At 34.9% G+C, this 25,070-nt stretch overlaps 1 protein-coding gene across 1 annotated transcript in view; it reads right to left on the minus strand.

The window, feature by feature from the left end:
* Positions 1–25,070, minus strand: part of LOC144437265 (leucine-rich repeat serine/threonine-protein kinase 2-like) — a 38,851-nt gene that overhangs the window by 7,963 nt on the left and 5,818 nt on the right. The window contains exons 7-51 of the mRNA XM_078126176.1: positions 24,862–24,993; positions 23,979–24,104; positions 23,497–23,625; positions 22,725–22,853; positions 21,850–21,965; positions 21,440–21,519; positions 20,793–20,899; positions 19,867–19,996; positions 19,388–19,521; positions 19,001–19,081; positions 18,486–18,628; positions 17,893–18,007; positions 17,658–17,758; positions 17,221–17,340; positions 16,773–16,872; positions 16,142–16,234; positions 15,664–15,836; positions 15,392–15,502; positions 14,665–14,801; positions 14,353–14,504; positions 14,112–14,232; positions 13,818–13,929; positions 13,406–13,480; positions 12,943–13,053; positions 12,352–12,447; positions 11,935–12,092; positions 8,978–9,098; positions 8,281–8,410; positions 7,770–7,932; positions 7,290–7,344; positions 6,943–7,059; positions 6,094–6,252; positions 5,597–5,676; positions 5,029–5,129; positions 4,742–4,842; positions 4,510–4,572; positions 4,176–4,258; positions 3,790–3,911; positions 3,271–3,380; positions 2,972–3,036; positions 2,403–2,466; positions 2,127–2,198; positions 1,279–1,449; positions 1,043–1,141; positions 472–600 (exon numbers count right to left, since the gene is read on the minus strand). Coding sequence (XP_077982302.1) covers positions 472–600; positions 1,043–1,141; positions 1,279–1,449; positions 2,127–2,198; positions 2,403–2,466; positions 2,972–3,036; positions 3,271–3,380; positions 3,790–3,911; positions 4,176–4,258; positions 4,510–4,572; positions 4,742–4,842; positions 5,029–5,129; positions 5,597–5,676; positions 6,094–6,252; positions 6,943–7,059; positions 7,290–7,344; positions 7,770–7,932; positions 8,281–8,410; positions 8,978–9,098; positions 11,935–12,092; positions 12,352–12,447; positions 12,943–13,053; positions 13,406–13,480; positions 13,818–13,929; positions 14,112–14,232; positions 14,353–14,504; positions 14,665–14,801; positions 15,392–15,502; positions 15,664–15,836; positions 16,142–16,234; positions 16,773–16,872; positions 17,221–17,340; positions 17,658–17,758; positions 17,893–18,007; positions 18,486–18,628; positions 19,001–19,081; positions 19,388–19,521; positions 19,867–19,996; positions 20,793–20,899; positions 21,440–21,519; positions 21,850–21,965; positions 22,725–22,853; positions 23,497–23,625; positions 23,979–24,104; positions 24,862–24,993 — 5,087 coding nt within the window. The remainder of the gene's footprint in view (positions 1–471; positions 601–1,042; positions 1,142–1,278; positions 1,450–2,126; positions 2,199–2,402; positions 2,467–2,971; positions 3,037–3,270; positions 3,381–3,789; positions 3,912–4,175; positions 4,259–4,509; positions 4,573–4,741; positions 4,843–5,028; positions 5,130–5,596; positions 5,677–6,093; positions 6,253–6,942; positions 7,060–7,289; positions 7,345–7,769; positions 7,933–8,280; positions 8,411–8,977; positions 9,099–11,934; positions 12,093–12,351; positions 12,448–12,942; positions 13,054–13,405; positions 13,481–13,817; positions 13,930–14,111; positions 14,233–14,352; positions 14,505–14,664; positions 14,802–15,391; positions 15,503–15,663; positions 15,837–16,141; positions 16,235–16,772; positions 16,873–17,220; positions 17,341–17,657; positions 17,759–17,892; positions 18,008–18,485; positions 18,629–19,000; positions 19,082–19,387; positions 19,522–19,866; positions 19,997–20,792; positions 20,900–21,439; positions 21,520–21,849; positions 21,966–22,724; positions 22,854–23,496; positions 23,626–23,978; positions 24,105–24,861; positions 24,994–25,070) is intronic.

A 25,070-nucleotide genomic window follows, 5' to 3' on the forward strand; every position in this document is an offset into this window, starting at 1 on the left:
TCTACATTCCCGATCAAAGTACAGTTGTTGCCTCAAAGCGACTGCATGCATGTCTTAGGGGCGAGATCAAATAGTTCAATGTAGGAAAAAAATCTAAAGTCTTTTACTTGGAGTTGGGGCCATGGGAGGTTGAGCCATTTTGGTTCTCATCCTACAAAAACGGTTTAACTTTTAATAGATCTGTTTGTACGCCTAAATACAACTGTTTATTTGAAAAATGTCGTTAATTGCGAAACGGAAGAATTTTTGCAATAGTAAATGCATGGCACTAAAATAAAGTAAAGTGTCAACAAAAGATCGGAATTGTTTTTCCTCACTACACACTGGCCTTGTATTTATAGCACTACATACTACTATCTACTGATTTGAAGTTGATTGGACTGCCTGAAACATTTTTGTAGGAGATTTAGTTGTAACTGTATATACCGCACCCTCTTTCAAATCATACACGAGTTGCTAATATTTGATTACCTTATTGTCGTATAAAATGTCTTTCTCTGTGACTTCTGGCGCTGTGTAACCCGGAGTACCCTCATTAGATGTCAGTCCCAACGGTGTTGCAAATCTCGAAATACCGTAATCAGATATTTTGGCATTGACCTAGGAAATATAATATTACGTATATAATATTACAAAATCCCGTATGTAAGGTGTAATAAATAACGTCAACGCAAAGTCCATTGGTGAAATTTCTAGATGATTTAATTTGAGTGTATATATTGTATATAGCCACGGGTCCCATAATATCATTTTCGAACGAAAGTACAATACCTTTTTCATTAGATTGAATAATAATCCCGTTTCACCCTGTAACAAGTAGCATTTGCGAAAAATGTGCAGGGAAATATGAAAATAAAGCAAGCAACAAATAGTCAGCATTAGCAAGACTTCACCATCAATGTGGTCACCACAACCACGACCACCACAATCATCATCATCGTAATCACCATCATCATCATCATCATCATCATCATCATCATCACCCTCAACATCATCATCACTTTCACATATTTCAATATTTCAAAACTGACAATATATTTACCAAGTCATTGATAGACAATGAAAACACAAGTACATTGCCTGGTTTCAAATCCCTGTAGATGACTCTATGCGCATGCAGAAACTGTAAACCTTCAGCTACCTATTGGAAAATGCAAGATGAACAAAATTTATAAGGTAGATACGAATTACTCACATTTCTAATATATTCTTTAAATCACGTATATGTTCACATCTTGAAACAATTCCTAATATAAGTAAATAAAGTTCTACATTTACCTGTAAGGCAATTCTGTGACGAACGATTCTACACAAAGATTTCCTTTCTTTCATGACGGTTCTCAGAGAGCCTAGAGTAGCTAGTTCCATCACCAACACTCTGTTAGGACGTATACCAACACCAATCACAGAGACAATACTCATATGGGACAGTCTCTGTAATACTCCAATCTGAATCAATAGTATAAATATTTGTGTAACCATCATTCAATGCTATTATGATAAAGGGTCATCTGTGCGGTGAATAGTTGCAAATAAATTCTTTGTACTGCACCAAAATACTTAAATAAATCCTTGCTATCAACCACAGGCCTCGGGTCACTTAATGCTGTTACAACTTTCTTCCCTTAAAATTTAATGAACTCTGCATGGAACGGATTCTGAACACTACATTAATACAAGTGCATCACTTTTTATGACATAATTTAATCTCTCTTAGGACGTATTAAACCTTCAGAATGTTTTGCTACCTGGACATTGAAAGTTGAACTAAATCTGACTGTTTCGCAGTTTGCCTGCTTGATTTCCAAATCGGAGAATCAATCACAAATAGAGCTAGTGTGCCACCCTGATATGTTCTTTGTAAAGCAAACCCAATACTCCTGGGGATTATCATAAAGCATGAATACAGAGTATAAAAGTTTGCCTGCACCAGTAAACTAAACTTCAGCCCAAATTAAAATAAGAATACTAAATATCAATAACAATGCTTGTCAAGAGTATATATGTTCGGACTATACTTGATACATGCAAAAAAATGATATATTGATTGAACCTTTGGTCTCATATTTCACACAATTGCAAATGTTACCACAGTAAAAGACCCCACAGTTTTTTGGAAAACATACCTCTTGTCGTAGTTGTCTGTGGCATAGGAAATGTCCTCTGGCGTCTTCGCTGAATACCTTCACAGCAATATCCTGATATAAATTTAAGAAAACTTAATAAAAACTATAGCCAATAGAAAAAAGTGCTGTCTATGGTTAAACCTAATATCCATTGAAAACGATCTTTGATATGCAATCTATAATCTTTACAATATTTCTTAACTTACATAATCAACCTGTATTATATATTACTGGCAACATACGAGCTATGTGTAGTTAGTAGAGAATTCTGCTTACCTGTGTGAATAGCTCGGATCTGAAAACCTTACCAAATGCCCCTTCACCCAATTGTATGCCTTCACTGGAAAATACGAGACAGAACCAAAATGACAGATAAATGCACTTTATTTACTTTTATTACCTACGAATTATTACTAGTTTCAACTAATTTGGTTTTTAAACTTATTCAGAAAATTAAATGTTATAATATTAAGTAAGGCCGGATGATATATGAGAATAGACCTTTCATAATTATATACATTTGTAATTTTGTTTATTAATATCGTTACTGTCTTTCAAGTCTAAAGAATTTGGTATTGTTCCGTCAACGTCAATATTGAAATTTGTCAGCAATTTTCCCATCTTTGTGTCTTAAATCTTATATTCTTTGTTCTTTGAAATTTTGACAGCTACAGATTTTGAAATTGCTTACATTACTTTTTCATTTTCAAACATCCATGATGTAGACTTTAAGGTTTGTCGGACAAACGTGTCTTCTCGACATTAACTTAAAGTATCAAGCGAAGTGACATTGTACTAATCAATGCCATTGTCTTCGGTGAGTGTTTTTTGAAGTTAAAACTTACGTCGCATTGAATTCCAAATAATCCAACTTCAACGCATCGAGGTCTTCTAACATTACATCTGGGGCCTATAATGGGGGAAAATACATGTATACATATTACAAAGTAAATATAATGTCACATTTTCAACATTCACAAAGGAATGGTGCAAAATAGAACTTTTACTACATGCAAAGTAACTCTAAATTTGATATCTAACTTATATCAAAAGAAATATTTCACTCCACCCTACACTCCCATAATCCCCACCAACCGCACCCAAATTGAAACCCGAGAACGGTAACCTCAGTATGAAACCTTACCATATCTTTAATAAGTACATTTTCGTCCTTATTTGGACAGGATATAACATCTCCCTCTTTTGACAATCTTGTCAATTCTTCTATTGAATAAAGATGTGATGATCTGTCTTCTGCAAAGAGTATGAGTAACAATAGATAACCAAAATAACCATCAAAATGGCAAATGTAAACATAAGTGCGTTAAATGGAGCTATATTCTGATACGTCGTCCTAATTTTATGTACCTTAAAATCAAGGGCTGTATATATTTGCGATAGAGATCACAATTAATAAATCCGACGGGTTTTATTTTTTTTACCTTTAAGCAAGCATTATCCATAACAGCAATCTGTGCATCCCGTCACTTTATAAATTAAGTAACTCTACCATGATACTTGAATGCCTAGCATAGTGGTACTTCACCAGGTCTTCGGTTCCTATACAGAAACTGATATTCGATTGCAATGGTATCCTACGCAAAGCGGTATTTGTTCACGGCACATGTTACTGTTAAATACACGACGCAACCGCTAAACCTACCTTGACACAGGCGACAAGGCACGAGTCTTCTTACAGGTTTATAGATACATGCATGTTGACCAAGACCAGGATACCATTCATCAATAAGGTCATCAGTATGGTCAACAACGTAACCTAGCAACCTTCAGAAAAAAATGTGCGGAAGACTTTCAAGTTATCTTTAAATATCCATGTAATACACTAGTATATCAAGTTGGAATCTGGCTAAAATTGTAGACAACAATTGAATAGTAGAGCTAAAGCGTATTGAATGCAAAAGACATAGTTCATTAATGATATTTGCTTCTACACCGATCCTTATTCTATCCACGGGTTGTAAGGAACATTACACATTAACGAATTTGCTCATCAACATTCAGCATCATGTATCATTTGAGAGTACGTACCTTCTACCATCCCTGGAGTCGGGGACAATGATTTGAAAACAATCTGGATCATTCAATACAGCCTCCACAAGGAAAGAAGATTTCTATGTCGGAGTAAAAAGAATATTTACAATATCAACGTGATCAACATTATATGATCGACCACAACAACTAGGAATTTGCAACATTCAACTGGAAACATGTATTTCATCAATTTATACTATTCAAAGTTCAGTAGGTTGCTCCCTTGTATGTACTATGTACTTATGACGAGGTTTAATTGCTTGTGCAAATTTGTGAGACTTTGTATACACGCATTACATGAAATGCGTTTAAATGGTAGTGGTATCCTCACCTTTGACCACTGGATGTAAATGCCTTCTTTCCAATATGCACGTAGCGTAGTAGGAATATCAGCCTAGCAGAATACAAAGAACATGACACTTTTTACTGTATAGACCCCGTTTGAAATAAACATGTTACCCCATAGCCCAGTAATATATATATATACAGAAACGCATAAATAATTATATAATACTCGATTTTAAGTCTACAACGTAGATAAAAAAATACAGATTAATGCATACCTCTTCGATTACCGTTCTTGTAAAGAGTATAAGGCGTGCAATGAGTTTGGACCAAAAGCCTATTGGTGTATATTGCATCTTATACAACCGAGTCAGCACACCTGGTAGGAAAAAATGAATGAACCAAAATACCGCTGTATCAGTTATCACAAATATTCATCTAACTATTTAATCTTTGAATCACTTCTAAATTATTATAACATATCCACCATAGACAATTGTTCTTTCTATGGACACCCAGTGTCATTTCTATGCAGCAAAAAGATACAGCACTAAATTAGTCTTACCCCGTTTATTTGGTTCAGGTAGTGGCATGTCAGGTCTATTCTTCGGCATTTTACATGGTACTAGTAATTCGTGGTCATCTTTAGGCACGACAATCTCAAACCTGTGATAGTATTGTTATGACAATTTAGCGACATATGTCATGGCATCACTAATTTACAATTGATAATATACACGTGTATTCTGGTCTCATAATATATATCGAATATATCGACTCAAAATGTCATGTATGACACTGTGTTATCTTCGTATCATGAGGAAAATGATGGATTTCTTCAAAATATTTCAATGACCATTGAAAGCGAATAAGCCTTTCTCCAGCTTCATAAACCAGTCCAAAGACACATTTGCTCAGGGTCATGTTAATGCAAATGTCCATGTTTAGTACGAATAAAAAACATCGATCACGTAAAATATGATGTATTTCAATCCTTAACACTTCAAATAATTGCATTTCCACACTTTCCTTTGTATCTCGTTTGGGAATTACTCTAATGTATTCTGGAATATCATAAGGTGAGACGTTGAATATTCATAGTTTCTGGAATTTAAAGAATAACATACACTTACTTTTCCATCAGTCCCTGGTATTCTGACAAACTTAGGTCACACTCCTTCAGCAAAATCCTGAGATCATTTTTCTTCAATATCTAAAGAATAGAGTTCAGGGCAGAAACAATAAATTTAGCAAGCACAACAACCAATGAACTAGGTATTACGGTATAACATATTGCAGTTTGTGACTCAGGAATACATGACGAGAGAACATTGGAAGGAACTGAAGTATAGGTATTGAAAAAAGTTCAAGTTGGAATTGAATTTTAAGGAAACTATCACAGTTTATAACTCTGCTCCTAAATTGCATCATCAAATCCGCGTGACTCGGTCATATTATTGAAATTATGCATACATGTTGACATTACAATAACGAAAATAGTATACTAAAACATGTGCACTAATATTATAAGAGATCTGATTGAAACACTAATACATAGGATAACAAATTCTACGTTCACTACCTATAGCAAAACTTTCAACTTACACGATGTGAATGCTAATTTACTTACCCCATTTTTGTCAATAAATGGATTGATTTCTCTGACTGTAACAATACGTGCCATCATTCTACACAACCAGCCCGGGTTGATGAAGTAAAGATCTCGTAAATGCAACACAGGGTCTTCATAATGGAGCATGACGCCGAATTGATGAAGATATCTTATAGCCTATGGATAAAATGTCGTTTAATTCGATATTAGGTCGACGGACACTAAATATGAACAACAGAAGGGAGGGATTACTTTGGTGAATTGAAATGGAATGACTGAAGGGATAATGTTCCCGTGGTACATATCAGTTGAAATGGTTTGGGTTTTTCAAGCGTGAGTAACTATAACCAGAAGGTTTACATTGGATTCTGGAAAAAATCTTCGTTACAGAATGTCAACTATATGACCTACAAATTTGACCTCCAAATATTTCTTCTACTTCAGTAAATTTTAAATGTTACAAAATCATAGCAGTGGTATTTTGTACACGCTATCTCAATTTCGATTTAAAGAAGGTCTTCTTTATCATTTGGAAATTTTAAGCCAAACACAATTCCTTTATAACAAATAATAATCAAATGTTCATTTATATATATATATATATAACTTGGTGAGTATCAATCTGCTAAGACAGTGCTCTCTACCGCAGTCGCAGAGCGTAATAGTTTTGTTCCCGTGGTACATATCAAAACTATATATATATATATATATATATATATATATATATATATATATATATATATATATATATATATATATATATATATATATATATATATACCATAATACAATTTGTGATGACGTGCAGTACATAAATAATCCGCGCATATCTAAGAGTGTACAGATACATCTGCGAAATATACTCACATGTGGCAAATCGTGTTCATCAAGTTGAATACCTCGCTCATTCACTAATTCAATCAACTGTTCGTGTTTAAGTACATGCATAACTTTCCCTTTGTCCAGGATGGCTTCTTCGAGTTTCTGAAAAGGATGTACTTATTAAGCGAAAGTTCAAGAAACAGTTTGCAGATTTTGAACGGAAGTATGTTCTATCTATTATAAGTGGTAAATGAAAGGAAACGAATCAAATTAAAACTGAATCCAAAATCAATCACTGTTGTTTTCCGAGTCTTAATACCAATTGCTGTATTAATATTCCTTAGTACATACAGCCAATATAGTGTATATCAAATGTAACTGTGTTCACTCACCACATAACTGTGGGGTATCATCTGACCAATGACTCGATTATTCCCAACTTTATACCTAGTATATGAATAAAAATTACAACAAAGTATGTTTTCTCTTTAATGAAATAATTCAAGTATGTGACACACAATACCACAAGTTTTCCAATTATCCCCATCAACTTTCAAACAGATACATACAACCCGTTTACTCCTTGCAAAATTGAATATACAACACTCCTATCATCTGAAGAACTATAATGGACGGTATGATGTATGACGAATATGCTATCTTGGGGTAGAATACTCCGTACAACTAGCAATTGGCAATCTTGTATCATATAACTGGCAATCTTATATTTACAACGAATGTCAAGTCAGCTTTTTTAGGGGTTTCAGAACACGGCTGTCTGTACCAATTTTTGCCCTTTAATTTACCGGTGAAGGAAAAGCTTAGAAGGTCTGCAATATGACGTACATAAGGGTGATACTTTAGTAACTTACTCATCAATCACCTGGAAGATGAACTTTTTCAGCTCTTTAAGTTTTTCGTTGTATACAGTACCACAAACCCAAAAGTGACCTTGAAAGTTAATGTATGGGAAGTCTGGTGAACCGAAACGGCTGATGTGTTTGAGCATCTCTTCAGTGTATTCCTCTCTCCCTTCTAGCAATAGAATACACATGATAATAAAAAATTAGGAGTGAGTGCATCTAACAATTTGCGAAAACAAATCTACATACCTACAGATGTAAGATGGTAATTCATTAGTTATAAACCATAATATATGTAAAGTAAATGAGGTTTTCCTACATAGTGAAAGTAAACAATAAAACATAAGTAAGACATATCACTAAGAATTTAAGTTGCATAGCCAATTGCAATCTTCGGAATGTATGTCTAATAGATACAAGTCAAGAGCACTATGTGTGCAAAAAAAAACAACTGCAAACAAATCAAGATGCATGCTGAAGCCATCCTTGTACTATATAAGTTCATAATTATGTTACGAACCTTCGGGTATTTTGTCTTCATGTGTTCCTACAATAATGACTGGACTTCCTGGCGCTCTGGCATGAATCGTTAACAACCAAGGTTTCAAAGCATGGATTTCTTTTGGCCCTTTGCTGGCATCATACACGACCTTTGGGGTATATAGAAAGATAGACTATGAGGAGACGCTTCCAATATATAAACCAATATAAAACAGTCTGGATAAACCCTTGAAACTTCACTATGGCTTCTGCACCGTACTGACCACAAGATGTATTGTGTTGAAGATATGGTGAATTCATGTGGAAAATTAGAGTATTAGCGATTGTTAACATGTTCATGTTAACAATATATATCTATACGTTTGATATTTGTCATACAGCTTTATATAAGAACAATGAACAGGTTCAGCTAATTGCGCCTCTCTCTCTCTCTCTCTCTTTTCTCTCTCTCTCTCTCTCTCTCTCTCTCTCTCGCTCTCTCTCTCTCTCTCTCTCTCTCTCTCTCTCTCTCTCTCTCTCTCTCTCTCTCTCTCTCTCTCTCTCTCTCTCTCTCTCTCTCTCTCTCTCTCTCTCTCTCTCTCGGGTTCCTATTTCTTATTAAATGTTTATTATAAAGCTATATTTATATTTATAATTATAATCTAATAAAGCTCATTTGGTTTTGAAAGATGGACAAACGAGATATGAACATGAGTTCGCAAACCTAATATACTTACCAAATATAGTGATCTCTCTGAAAAGAAAATAGGATGCATACTATGAAACTCTTCTTGACCGGCGAAGTCATACGTACTCAAACTGTACTTTTCACATTTGGTAAATTTCCCGGTCAATTTTCTACAAGAAACGAACAGACAAATATACATCAATGACACGTGATAACACTTGAAAAATTATTACATGATATTAATCCATGCATAGAGTTAAATGTTTTATACAAGATTCGTCAAAATCAAATCAAACATAATAATGATGATAATAATAGTAATATTGGTTTTTATATAGCGCCTTCCCACTCTGTGCTCAAAGCGCTTTACAATTGTTACCCCGGGTACGGATCTATATCGACACAACAGCCCTTTATACTTCCTCAACGCCCTGGGGAGCATACAATCCATTGCAGCATTCTTAAGCGCATAGGATTAAAGCATTCATATTCCAACTTCTATTCTACAAGGTCCCCAATTATACAGCTGGGTTGACTGAGGCACAGTCGTGGTTCATATCTTCTTCTACTTGTACTTCTATACTGTGTAAACATCCTAAAAAGGATTATCATCACACAGGCGTAACGCTGGCGGCGTCCTTTAGATCTCACCCGTGTTCAGGTGAGCACGATCTATGAGATCAGTGATATCAATGCTGGAGAGGGCAGATTTGAAACTGTCTATTGTCTTTGCTTGTTGAATGGATAATGGTAAGAGATTCCATTCTGGAATTGTCCGAGGAATAAGTGAATATTTGTAACAGTTTTTCTTAGCGATGATCGATATGAAAGAAGAACCAGGTACACTTCCCCTAGTAGAACGTGATGATGATTCTGGTAGTTTATCATCTTGAAAAGCAACTAGATTATTTGTAGCTTTGTATAGGAAAGTTAGTCTGCTAACTGCTCTGCGATTTTCAAGGCATTGCCATTGGAGCTTCCGTAGCATATCGGATACACTGGCCTTGTAGTTTCCGGTGACAAATCGAGCTGCTTTGCGTTGAATTTTTTCAACAGCATTTTTGCCAACTTTGGTGTAAGGGTCCCAAATACTTGCACAATATTCCAAACGCGGTCGTACAAGGGAAATATATGCGGTTTGTTTGGTACTGGGAGGACAATCATGTAGATGTCTCTGTAGTAGTCCTAGGATCCTTGATGCTTTAGATGTAATATTTGATATGTGGTGCTTCCATTCCAGGTCATGTGACAGTTCAATGCCCAAGTAGGAGTGCTGCTTTACAATTCTGAGAATATTGTCTCCCATTTTATAATTATGTTGCAACTGATTTCTTTTGCGAGTGATATTCATGACAAAACACTTTGCTGTATTGAATCCCATTTGCCAGACCTTTTCCCATTTGGTTAATTTGTTGATGTCTTCTTGCAAGATTGCACAATCTTTCACTGATTTTATATGTCGGTATAAGATACAGTCATCTGCAAACAAGCGCACGTGTGATTTGACAGATGATGGTAGGTCGTTGATGTATATCAGGAAAAGTAGTGGTCCTAGTACAGTTCCTTGTGGAACTCCTGATGTAACTGGTGAACTGGTAGACTGGGAGCCTTCAAGTACTACTTTTTGAAAACGTTGAGTTAAAAAGTTGTTAATCCATGAGTGAATAGAACCTGTAATTCCCATTTGGTGTAGTTTATGTAGTAGTCGTTGATGTGGAACTGTATCAAATGCCTTGCTAAAGTCCATTATTACCATGTCTGTCTGACCCTGACTATTCAGTGTTCTTGCTAAATCATCAACTGTTAGTGCAAGCTGAGATTCACATGATCTACCTCTCCTGAAACCATGTTGTAGATCACTGAGTAGGTTGAACTGATCAAGATGGTTCATTATGTGGTGGTGAACTATATGTTCTAGTAATTTGCATGAGATTGACGTTAATGAAACGGGTCTATAATTAGCTGGATTTGATTTGTCTCCCTTCTTATAGATTGGTGAGATAAATGCTTCTCTCCAGTCTGAAGGGAGTAAACCTGTATCAATGGATTTCTGGAAAAGTTTAGTAAAGATTGGTGCAATAGCATGACGACATTCGCTGAGAATTCTTGCCGGAATGTGATCAGGTCCTGTAGCTTTGTTGACTTTGATAGACGATAACAGTTTCAAAATGCCTTCAGTATTGACTGTAATATTGTGGATGTTGGGAGTATTACTTTTGTCCAAAAGTGGAAGATTAGATGTATCTTCAACAGTGAAAACTGATGTAAACTGGTTGTTGAGAACTGCAGCCTTCTCAGAAGCTGATTGCGCGAGTTTACCATCTTTCCCCGTAAGGGGCGCTGTACCAAATGTTTGTTGTCTTTTCGATTTAATGAATTTCCAAAATGGTTTGGTATTGTTTGACTCAAGACTCCCACAGATGTCTTCTTTGACATGGCGACGATATTCCTTTCGGATGTTTCTGTCTATTTGGCGACGGAACTTCTTGAAACTATCTTTATCATGATAATTACCAGATGCTCTTGCCTTATTGTATATTTTCTGTTTCATGCGTATCTGTCTTCTAATTTTTTGATTAACCCATGGTAATGAAAACCTAGTAGACGACATCTTACTAGGTATATTGCGATCCATAGAATCTAGTAGTGTAGACTTAAACATACCCCACAGGTCATCTATATTGGAATCATTAATAACTTCTGTGGTTAATTTATCATTTAAACTTATAAGGTCATCTGAAATCATGTTAATATTTCCTTTCTTGTAGAGATAGATTTTACGAGGTTTTGGTTTAAATTTGATAGGACGTATCTTGCCCAAGGACTTTAGCTACTCAGAAACAAACAGCAGTGATGGGGCTCAAAACTTCAACCTGCAGATTCCAAGCCAGCCACTCTAACCATTCGCCCATCATGACTCACACAATGTCGAGTAAATTTATACGCATACTGCATTATTCCTAGAGATGGACTTTAAAAAACAAATTTTAAAAGAAAGGTAATTACTTGAACATGGTTTTCTTGGTGGCCCAATCCTCGACTTCAATTCCCACAGTTGCCACAACTTGCGGTAGAGACCTTCTTTGCAGTCTTTTCAATAGTGTGGTTTTACCACGACCTGCAAACCCAACTACCATCAGTTTCATTCTAGAGTTTGGTACAGCCTGAACAATATACCGGAAAGTATACAAAATAAAGGATTATTACCTAAATTTCAGGAAATGACAATGACCAAAATTTACTGAACAATAATTGATTCTCCATGTGATATGAATGATCACATTATATCATTGAACGATTGTTTGCTAGGTTTGTCAAACACTCGCAGAATAAAGTATTAATGAGAATATAACATAGGTTGAGCGATAAAATTTAAAAACGCAGATATAAGACAGAACACTACGTGAACCATAAATAACGTACCATTTTCAATCTGCCGTATAGAAATGCTATGATATCTCTTGTTGTGCCTTTTGTCACCACCGGATATAAATCAAGCTTTAAACCATGTAAGGGCATCTGTAACATAAGAGTAGTTTATAAGGTTAGGTATATAACTCGACATCTTTAGTGCTATATGTATAGAATTAGTAGATAGATAACATGCAACGATCGAGTAATTATGTGTATTCTCCAGTAACCGAATAAGGATTATAAAATTAATGCAATTTATGTAGTAAACGTTAGTGTAATGCAACAAAGCTCGATCCATATATATTCCACTCTAACCTCTTTACTTTTAAGGGTTTAACAGTTCCAAGTAACCTTTCTTCGACCGTCATCTCACAAAATAAACCCTTGAGTATGAACTTATGTCCAGTACACTGTAATGAGCATTACATATTTGTTTGTTATCCCTTGTCCACTCTTATCTTCATTTATGTGTGTACTATAACATTCGGTTAATTGTTTGCTCCTATTAATCGTTGTCATCCTTCATATTTCATGTCAACCATACTATTGACATTGTATGGACAACTTTAATATATTTGATTGCCAACAGTTACTACTGACCTGCCAAACCTGTTGCAGATTACCCAACTCATCTGGAATTCTAGTGATGTCCTCGTTGTGGCTGAAATCTATTGACGTTAAGGAGGAAAGTTGTCCCAACTCTTTTGGCAGCTGTCAACAAGGATATAAAATATTAACTTTCTTGCCAAATTTCCGTCCACTAATACCCAATGCCTTGCATCATGTGCTAGTTTTCACCATTAAGAATGACATCCAATATATATATATATATATATATATATATATATATATATATATATATATATATATATATATATATATATATATATATATATATATATATATATATATATATATATATTATCTTATATCTGCGTAAAGTTATATATATATATATATATATATGACTGTGTTCTTGTGCAAATCTGTTTGTGTGTGAATATGTAGTCAACTATTCCCTTTATTATGCCGCTGTGACAATGCATTCATTTAGTAAACATACCTCTTGCAGTTTATTATGACTTATAACCAACGTCTGCAGTGACTTCCACTTCCTCACTCCATCATTCATGTTCAACTGCATATGAAAATTAAGAAATGGATTTTAGAAACACTGTGTCATCACCATTTGTGTAGCTATTATCATACGTAGATTATTTTTGATGGCAAATGCAAATGACATTATTGGCACAAGTCGTTATACCGCTACAAATGCGCAATAATCACGAATGCTAGAAAATATACTCTGAAAACATATTTAAGAGTGGAAAATTGCTTATGAATCTGGGTAGTTGGTAGTCTACCTGCTAGACCTCGAGCTCTCTTCTTAAAGGTGCAATTGGGCCTTTAAAGTGAGCAGAATAGTCATAGTGGTTTAGGAACAAGACTAGGTGGTTGGATGGACCAAAGGTTACCTCTGAAATGTTGTTGTTGGAGAGATGTATCTCTTTTAAGCAGTTGGAATACCAATGTGATGGTTCTGGGCTACCTCGAAGACCATTATGACTAAGATCGATTCTCTTCAGACTGAAATATGCCAAAAAAATGTGTAAAAGTGAACAGACAGCGATACATGTGTACATATTCAGTTGGATTATGACATGCCTTTGAGTGTAATAGCTGGTTAGTTCAACACATTAATGATGGTATAGTTTTCCTGGTGTGGAGGACAAAGTTAGATGATTGTAAGATGTATTAATGAAACTTACTTTGGCAGTTTCAGAACAAATGTTGGCACGTAGAATGGTTCTTCGGCAGCCAACCTATTAACTGCTAGGTTCACTGTCGTCAAATTGACCAGTCTCTCTGAAATATCTTCTGGCAAGCTTTCTACATTGGGACAAAAGTGAAAGTTTGAGAAATTCCCTTCGCAAAATTTAATTCTACATGATAGTCAAATGTTCAAATAATGTTTTCAGTCGTATGTTAATAAATATCAGTTTTACATACCTAGCTCATTGGTCTTTAATTCAAGAGTCTGCAGTTGACGAAGCTGTGACAAAAACTCCCCCGGTACTTTTTTCAGTTTATTATTCGAGAGATTTAATTTCGTTAACTTTGGCAGCATGGTCAGAAGCACAGGGAGTCTCTGCAAACTGTTCCTAGGAATAGAGCGGTTATGAAACATATATTAAACCGTGAAGTTAGCGGTTCTACTCAAGACACTCCATTTGAACTGGTAACTAGAATCTTGAAATAACTATGTAACTAATACTACACTAAATAAAAGCAAGTATAACTAGTTGGATATTTCAAACTTACCCTGCCATGGATAGTGTTTCTAGACATGGAAGACACGTTGTGACAAATGTGGGCATTTTCTTTAGATTGTTATTTGACAAGTCCAAGTGAGTCAAAGATGACTTCATTTCTTCCTTGTCGCCATAATCAGCTGTAATCTATATAAAATAAAAGGGAGGTTGTTTAGATTTACAAATATATATATTTCTTATTAGCACATTTGCACCAAAGGTGCAACTTTGTGTTCAACTCCCTTATACCATCTTTATTCTATTAAATGTGAGAGTAAATTCCATATATAATATTAATAATGTTGGTTTTTATATAACAGGGCTTCCCCACTTTGTGTTCAAAGCGCTTTACAATGATTACCCCTGGCTCGGATCAATAGTGGCACAACAATCCTTTATATCCATCCACGAAACGTGTCGGTCTATTCTGGACTTTGTCGTAGCTTTTCCTGTTTGTAAAACACTACCCATGTTTTCAACTTCTATCAGAGTTCATTGCCTAGACATAGTGCTTTACAAACATCACATACGGCTTAATTACTCTCCTAATACCACTGCCTACTGAAGAAAGTGTGACCAGCAACACTCAAATTTCAAGACGACCACAGAATATTTGTAGACTATGAGTCAATGAAATGTATGATACGCAGTGTATATCAATAATACGATATTAACGCTCACGTGATGTTCACAAATCTTAGGAAACAATTCAAGTCCATTATTTGGCTCTACCTTACCTCGTTGCTTGATAAGTTCAAATACCTCAAACGTCCGGTTTTTAACAACTGCACTGGAAATGCAACAAATTTGTTTCCATGCAGATTTAGTTCCTCCAAGTTTGGTACAACCTCAAAAAGATAAAACACATTGCTGGTTAGAAAACAAATCTGGATTAAAATAATCTCAATCTAAACAAAAGAAACCTTCGGGTTGTATACTTATCGACAATAATGTACTTATAATATGTGAGAAGGACATAAAGAAAGAGGACGTTAAATTCGTTACTTACCTCCGGTAATTCTGTTGGAAGGTACTTTATACAATTACGACTTAAATCGAGTTTCTTTAAAGAAGGGAAGTAACCAATTGAATTGGTTCTGGAAATGTTTAAGTGTGGCAATCTCTCAGGTTCACTGCAGGAATGTTCAACCGAAGATGATGATCCTCTTTGCTTTCTACTAGCTAAACAGAGCCAAAGAAAAAACATAGCTTAACCGTTTCTGTGGGTACACTATATTCTGCAGTCTCCGCACATGCAGGTGAGAAAATATATCGTGACAAAGTGCTTCTTGGGAAATTCTCATAACCATGCGTTTATCTGCATTTCTCAGATATATATGAAAAGTATTACCACAAAAACATGACATTTTGACGAACAGGTACTATCTATGCTATGAGGAGTTTTATTCCCTAAAGTTTGTATACTTTTATATGCTCGATCAAATGTTTAATAATAAAATAAAGTATAAAATGGTACAATTTCCTACCTGTATTAGAAGGATATGTGTCAGGTTCAATGTGTGAAAACCACCTAGTGTCCAGCAGGTTAAGTTCAAGGTTATTCCATGAAATACTTCCAACTAATTGAAAAGTCAAATATTGGTGTCGTTAGAAACCATGCATTCACACTTACATTTATCAATGTTGCCATGACATGACTTATATGATAAAAGTGTATGGGTTATAGAGAGAACATCTTAGATCTAAACAAAATTGTTTTGGGACCGAGCACCCGACCCCCACCTAGTTTTTCACGCCGATCCTAACCTCTGTTTAAGTATTCAAGAACAAAATAAATGAAATCGCGAAAATTGTGAAGTGTCGCAAGAAATAGTGGATGCGGAAACTGACATCAACTTAACTTGAAAAGGCAATATAAAACTGTTATTCCAAACTGTAATGGCTGTACAATTGATGAGAAAAAACCAATAACACAAAGACTACACGGAAAACAACGAAAAACATAACTACCTGAACTAGACACTTACATATTTGAAAACAAATATGTAAAACAATAAAATAAAAAGTCTACCTACCCCACCTATCGTAAAATTGAGCGTAATCGGAACTACGCAGTTTCTTTTACATTTGGCCTTATCATTCACATATTTTACTTACTCTTTTTCTCAATACCTATGTGCCCTAACAAGAGACCAATCATATCATAGTTATCTTGTTGGAGACACACTGTCAATGCTGTATTCATACCACTTCCTCCCTAGAGGTACAAGAACAGTGGCGAAACGATGACAAAACAATTAATTACGAGTAAACAATCACGTATTTTCTTATTAAATATAAGTTATCAAAGGGTACTTTCCTGGACTGTTTGTATTTTGGTTGTTTGTCTCTCGGTCATTTTAAAATGTGAAGTTGGTTGAAGTTCTTATTTACTGTACGTTATTCAGACATGACCAATTCAAACTGTACTTGCTACAATCATCAATGACATTAAAGGACCACGTGGATTCTTTGTTTGTGCAGACACGATGTTTGTCTACACTTACAAAGCAAACATGTACACTACTTCTATTGCTGAACGCCGTACAATATGTGATAACTGTACCTCATTGATAATGAGTTGTGTCATTTCTCTACTACTTCTCCGACATGAATTGCACAATGGCGTATTCCTCCCTTCACCAAAATTCACGTTCGCACCAAGCTGTAGTAGACATGTCACCTCCTGGAACAAACCCAGTTTTTCTTTTAGTTTTGTTAGAATGTAATAAGTGTATGTAGATCATTAATTAACACTCAAATTTATAAATTCAAGCTACCGAAACAATTAAGTCTTGGATACATTCCTCCAATTTCTGAGATATCAGCAGGATGGAGTAAAGACCCAATTTTGTCTTCGATTCGATTCTATTTTCAGATATATATAACACAATCTAATAACTTCGTATTGTATGAATTTAAAAAAATGGTATGTTCACAATCATTTCTTCAAGAATGTTGTTTTTCTTATAATGTAATATATTACCACACATACGTACGTACCTCCATTGACCCCGTCTTGCTTTTCGACAAGAACATGAAGTCCAACATATCTTGAATGTTCCGAAGACCAGTTATACATTTACGTGCTAGGTTCAATAAATCTGGAAAGATAAATAATTGCATATAGCGTCTAATCCCCTGTATGTACTATACACTGATATTAAATGACGTGTTCAAAGGATTACATGGTGAATCGAAAGAAAGTGAGGAATTACGTTAATAGGTAATTTCTTACTTTTATTTTCCGAATGTTGATAGAGAATTGCGAAGAGACTGCTGTACCCAACTTCTCCAATGGAGTCGTGGACCTCGGCACATATTCCGGTCAGATGTTCTATCGTCAACCATGCCTTACCAATTACAGGAAAAGGGCAATAATGAGTATGTCCTTCAAGTAACTGATTGCGAGTGTGTCTAGTATGTTAAAATATATCATCTTTCCTTGGTCTTACGATACAGAGAGAGAGAGAGAGAGAGAGAGAGAGAGAGAGAGAGAGAGAGAGAGAGAGAGAGAGAGAGAGAGAGAGAGAGAGAGAGAGAGAGAGAGAGAGAGAGAGAGAGAGAGAGAGAGAGAGAGAGAGAGAGAGAGAGAGAGAGAGCGAGCGCAACATATGGGGCCATGGTGATCGAAACATCAGCAAAACCATTTTTATTCATTGCAAACAACGATTGCTTTATAAGCCTATGGATCACTTTTAATTTAACAGTTAAGTTATGTAACTCTGAACACTAACATACCATACTATTTAATGACCTATTTGAAGCCTCTCCCCTATAAGGATCACTACAATAAAACTGGAATTAATTATCTATACAACTTATACTAACCTCCATTTGTAAGTCTTCGTCACCTTCAAATGTTTTCATTGCCTTTATGATCAATTGTGTCAATGTAAAACATGATGACTTGTCGCTAAGCCTCGTCTCATTGACCAGTTCTCGCAGTATAATGATGCCGTTGAGCTGTACAACTAGATGCAATAGGAATAAGAACGTCAACAAGAGTTAGCAAGACTCGTCTATCATTTATCGTGTAGTCATGGTAGATTGTATAACTATTATCATATCTGTTAAAAAGTCGTTTTGCCAGGTTATCACATCAACTTGTTCCACTATATTCTTGTAAATGTTGTATTACTATTATTCTAGTACACCCCTGACGATGCTGGTGAGACGTCAGCGAAAACTTGTGATTAACTTCAAGAATTTTATTTTGAAAAGTTTTTAAAAATCCTTCTGTTGTCATAGTGAACGGTGAGCTTATTGTGGGTTAATGTTTCTTTATCATAAATTTACCTCTACTGGCAAACTTGGCTATAATTAGTGAAATACAGTAAACTTACCAGGAGAGTGTACGTAGGTTTGCATACACATTTGGATTGTCTGCAGTACCCAGTCATCCTTTAATTGGCAGTTTGCTTCCTCTGTAGATAGTGAAAGACATAATGTAAAAACAAAGGTTTCAGCTGTCAGATGAAATTGTGTCATCGCTTAATCCAGGACTCATAAGAATGGTACTGTTTGGCAGGAAATGCGAAACCGAGTCAGTAGTTATTACCTTCAACTGCCATTACAGTTTTGTTAAGATCATGATACTGTTGAATTTGTATTGAGAATAATACTATTGATAGGAGGGTGAAAAGGGCAGATGTGTAGGTAGCCAGAGAGAAAAACAGAGAGACAGACAGACATTCGTTATATGTGTATATGTATCCTTGTATCTGCCTTACCAATACTGATTATGTTAGCCATCACACATATGACCTCTTCAAATATGTCCAAGTTCTGGGAGTGTTCCATCAACATCTGACTGATACTTCGAATTAAAGATTGATCAGTTAATCCGGTTTTCTTATTCCCTGAACTAGCAAGGCAAAAAACAGATCACATTGTTAGATGATAATATAATATATTATTTATGATGACGGCGCATCTCGAATTTATTAATTTCGTTAAAAGAAAATAAAGGGATATCGCCGACATTTGTTTCGACACTTTCATAGTTGAGATTTGTGGATTTTAACTTGTTTAATGATTCGGTAACGGGATGTATGTCTTGTGCCCGAGTCTTGCACTCGACCCTTGCTACTTGAAGTGGTCACATATATAGGCATACATTTCTATTTTCTCATTTTTCAGAATATACCTTAAATTTGTATCATGTTTCCTTTAGAGATTGTATCACTTTTCAAAGTAGAAAGAGACGTACCACGACTTGACCAATCCTCGGAGGGCTTTCCAACCAGCTAGTTGGATACGTTGGTTTTCCTGAAATCTCTGCAGTCCATGAAGTATAGGAACGTACACACCTTGCTCCATAAGTCTTGAGCTTATACGTTCTACAACATAAACACACATATCGAAAAATCTATTAACATGTCTTTTAGCAGTAAATGTTAATATGATCCATACGTCGAAAATGTTTTAAACATTTTGCTGTCACCTTTTGATAATATTCTCAGGTAAAACAAAGGTCATGGTTAAAATCAAGAAAAATGGGGACACCATGTGTTTTTAAAAAAACAATAAGTTTAGAGACTGATCAGAATCGCATATAGCTGCCAAATACTAAAGTTAACTCTGTGGGAATTTTTTTTAAAGATTTATCGATTTCGTTGAAAACAAAATGAAGAACAAATTTATTTCAAAAACTGTAATGTTCAGGGAAAGAGGTCGGCAACGAGCATTCTACCTTTATTAAGATAACTAGGTCTTTGCCAACACGATAATGATCATTATAGGTGTTCAATACATAGGAAACGTAACAAACTGTATAAATTATTTTATCGAATGTAATCACCCGGATATCGTTTTCTCACTTCCAGGGATTTGAATACATTGATCAGTAGATATATAATACTTTGCTTCTATGTCACCAAAACGTATAAACTACGTACGAATCAGATCTTAAACAACAGTTACATACAGTGTCGGTTTGTAATCAAATACCACAACGTATCACATTGTTGGTGTATTTTTTGAATGCGAATTTGGAACTGTCGTGTATGTATCCCATTGTGACTTTGTAAAAAAAGACTTGTAATAGTGTTAGGTAATTTAGAACGTAAACCAGTGAGGGTAAAATAAAATCATAACCAATATTGTCTTTTCAGAAATTGTGTAAAAGGTGTTTACCATTTTCAGATGCAAGAGCATAAACAATATTACAGACTTGTAGAAATATCTTCGTACTTCCTGCATGATACATCAGACAGGCAAATACATCGATATGTATGGCGACCCTGTGAAATAAAAATAAATGCATCGTTGAGTCACATTTAATCAAGTAGACTGTGAGCTCACAAACCATATATTTTAAATATTAGGCGATACACACATTATAAAATCCATGCAAAAGCATGATTTTTTTTCGCTACGTCAGGATCAGTGAAATTTGCATCAAATGATACACTGTTTGCAAATTGGACTAATCTGCATCGTGTATAGATTACAGTGACAAACTGTCCAGTGATTGGTTCTAAACAAGTCACGTGGGATACTGTAGACATTCTTCTCTGCATGAGTACAAATATGACATCACTATACACTAGTTTTGATAGTTCGTGGCAGTAAGAACATAATGACCTATATTCATCACACCACCGTTAACGTTGTCACCGTGCCAATGCCAAAAACACGTTTGGCCAAAGGATACATCATGGCCATTTGAACATATAAATTGTTAGACAAAACTTTTCCATGATCATGTTAGGCAACTACTAGTTATGTATATATCTTGTTTTAAAGTCGCACACAATAGTACAGGTGGTATCAAAACTTACTGGTTTTCATTTTCTCCAATATAGTTGATTAATTGTGAAGGTTGGCGAAGTAATGTACTAAGAAGATTACAAGCTGCTTCCTGTAAGACATGGTTAAAAGTTAAGCGGTGCATGTGTATACACATTTAAAATGACAATTTTCCATGACCCGGATGAATGTCGCTTCAAGTCAGACGAAATGATAAAATAACCTTCAGGGCTAATCCATAAATTGTTACTGACAGCAGGATCGTGGGGAAACGAAATGTATGTCATGCATAAACAAGGTACATACTATATAGGTAGGGAGATTTTACGTTCACTTCACAGCCCTTGTTGTTGTACCCGTTTATTGCTGATGTTTAAAGTTGGACGATGTACCTTTACCAATGGACGATGTACCTTACCATGTTTACAAATGAAATACAAACCTGTAAACTTTCTCTATCTTCGTGTTTTTCCATAATTTTGTGAAGAACCAAAAGCCAGTTGTACCTCCCTTTCGATTTCATTCCTAGGTCTTCGTCAACTGTCTGAACTACAGCACCTAAATAGGAGACGATGATATGCATACTGATAAATCAATAATCTTACATGATATATGCATGCAAATGGGACCTAGACTACCAGTCAAGCGATGTAATTTCAACTTCAAAAAATATTATGATATACAAGATGTGGGATTTACAACGAAAATCATAAACCTTGAAAGAACGTCGCCTGTCTCAACAAAAATCTTACGAACATTGCTAAAGTTTTTTGTCTGGCGAGACAAAATATCTCTTTGATGTTGTAAATCTTGTTGTCTGGTTTGACAAAAAACGTACTAAATATTTCCACATGTTATCGTCTGACACGACAAGGACGGAATTACAATTGATACATTTTAGTCAACTGACTGTTTCAAAAATATACAAAAACAAACCAACCTTAGGGTTACCAGGGACTTATAAATTTGGAGATGATCTCCCAAGATAATGGTAACACACACAAAGAAAGTGTAACAATATTGGTAAAGATGTGTATCAAACTCACCAAACGATTGCGTAAACGCTGTTGATGAGATTGTTGTCTAGCCAGACGATAAAATGTAGCAATGTCAATGGGATTTTGTCGAGCCAGGCGACGTTTTGTTTCAGGGTTTATGATTTTCGTTTTACGGAGACAGCATTTGATAAAGTTATTCGCCCATAAAGTAATCATCCTATCACATATTCGTCTCTTTGGATCGTCGTATAATTATGGAATTATCTCAGTGAGTTGAAAAAGTGTCTCATGACTATTTTTTTCAAAATGAGAGATTTACCTAGTTTCTCTAATGTTCTCATACAAACTATCAACACATTAACATCTGATGACTCGACAACAAACATATCCATAGTTTGTAAAACTGCTTCACATACACCGCTGTCCACAAGTTGGCACTGTACTCCACCTGAAAGTGTAATTGGATATTTAATGTACTTCGGACTTGAAGTGTATTATGCGTGATTCGTTTCATAAAACAGCAACATTGCCTTCATGAAAAATGTCTCTGCAATGGAATCGAATTTCTGTATAGTACTCCTTATCGTGTATGTATTTATGTGTGAGTGTATGTATGTATGTATGTATGTATGTATGTATGTATGTATGTATGTATGTATGTATGTGTGTGTGTATGTGTGTATGTATGTATGTATGTGTGTGTGTATGTATGTATGTATGTATGTATTTATGTGTGAGTGTACGTATGTATGTACGTATGTATGTATGTATGTATGTATGTATGTATGTATGTATGTGTATGTATGTATGTATGTATGTATGTATGTGTGTGTATGTGTGTATGTATGTATGTGTGTGTGTATGTGTGTATGTATGTATGTATGTATGTATGTGTATGTATGTATGTATGTATGTATGTATGTATGTATGTATGTGTGTGTATGTGTGTATGTATGTGTGTGTGTGTGCGTGCGTGCGTGCGTGCGTGTATGTATGTATGTGTGTATGTATGTATGTATGTATGTATGTATGTATGTATGTATGTATGTAATTATCGTTATATTAATGTTTTGACAACATAGTATACTTACTAATTCTTGACAGTGTTAGAAGTAAACAACAGCAAGATGTATGTAGTTCTAAATCGTCGTGAAACATTTTCATGTGTCCCATAGCAGAAACGTGAACATTTGCACTCGTTAGCGTACTACAGGCTTTTCCTATTAAAAATAAAATATAACAGTTACCACCAGTACCGTTCAATCAACTCATAGGTTTATGAAGTACTTACAGTAGGCTTGTATACACTATTGACAATTACAGTTCACTTTATTGCTTAATCATTGGTAGGTGTAATATTTAAAAACCTCTCCAAGTAGGAAACAAACGTCCTTGAATATAATACTAACACTATTTGTTTGTAAATATGTAATGCAGCATGTTATGGTGTATGGGAAGTCGTCTGTCATTGTCGCCACATATGCGTTAAAAGCATCCAACGCATTGCATGGCAATCAATCAATCAATCAAGTGTGTGTCAATTATAGTAATGTATATGAAACTAGATATTTACCATTATATGCAAGTTGTGTGACCAGGTTATATCCAGATTTAATAACTGGCGTTGATTCCGTTTTGTCCAAAGCCTTAATGATATATATGTGGATTTTGTTGTCCAAGAATACACCGGTGCAATCCCCTATTATAAAAAAAAAATGGAAAACTTGCAACACTAAATAGAATAGCTGGTTCTTTTGCTACAAAGTATCATACTTCACTATTTTATACTACACCTCACCACAGTCCTACACGTTACATTGTACAGTACTGTATCACATCACACATTACACACAGCTGGTAGCTATAGGCAATTATGCGTGAACATTGAACTGTATTTAACCAAATTTTGCTGAACTGCAACGTATTGTATTTAACTTCCATAAGAAAAAACAAGATATATCGAATTGCAATTTTTTCTGACAGATTCAAATAACAAATTAGAAGCGAATCCCAAATTTCAGAAATGCTTGACAGCATCGTCCAGAAGTGTACAACGATGAAAGTTTTTGTACTCGATCTGTGAGTAGAAGTTTTCATTTGATACTATGTACAGAAAATTTATGAACATTCATTCTTGATAATATAATATAATATAATATAATATAATATAATATAATATAATATAATATAGTATATTATATTATATTATATTATATTATATTATATTATATTATATTATATTATATAATTACAACAATCATACCTACTTTCGATACCAAAATAATTATCGGCCCTTAAGTCGTTTTCTTTATTATCACTTACCTTCTACCCACTATTTGTTCTTTTATACTGGCACTAGTATGAAACTTATCTAATGATCAAAGGGTAACGTATTGATACCTAATACTACATCAACATTGTGTATTTATATTGAGAATTTTAACATAAATACTTACCTGATGTGAACAGTATACCCAATGCATTGAAAGCGTGTTCCAATAATTCGGTACACTCACACATATTATCAATAACTGTTATGATAATATTGTAATCTTTCGTCACGGCAACTTCTAATTGAATATTATTTCCTTCAACAAGAATATAGTAAGCATGTCATTAATTAATAAACACAATAAGAACAACGTTTTTTTGTAGCACACCTAAT

The sequence above is a fragment of the Glandiceps talaboti genome, chromosome 1 (genome assembly GCF_964340395.1).
Source record: "Glandiceps talaboti chromosome 1, keGlaTala1.1, whole genome shotgun sequence".
Lineage (NCBI taxonomy): Eukaryota > Metazoa > Hemichordata > Enteropneusta > Spengelidae > Glandiceps > Glandiceps talaboti.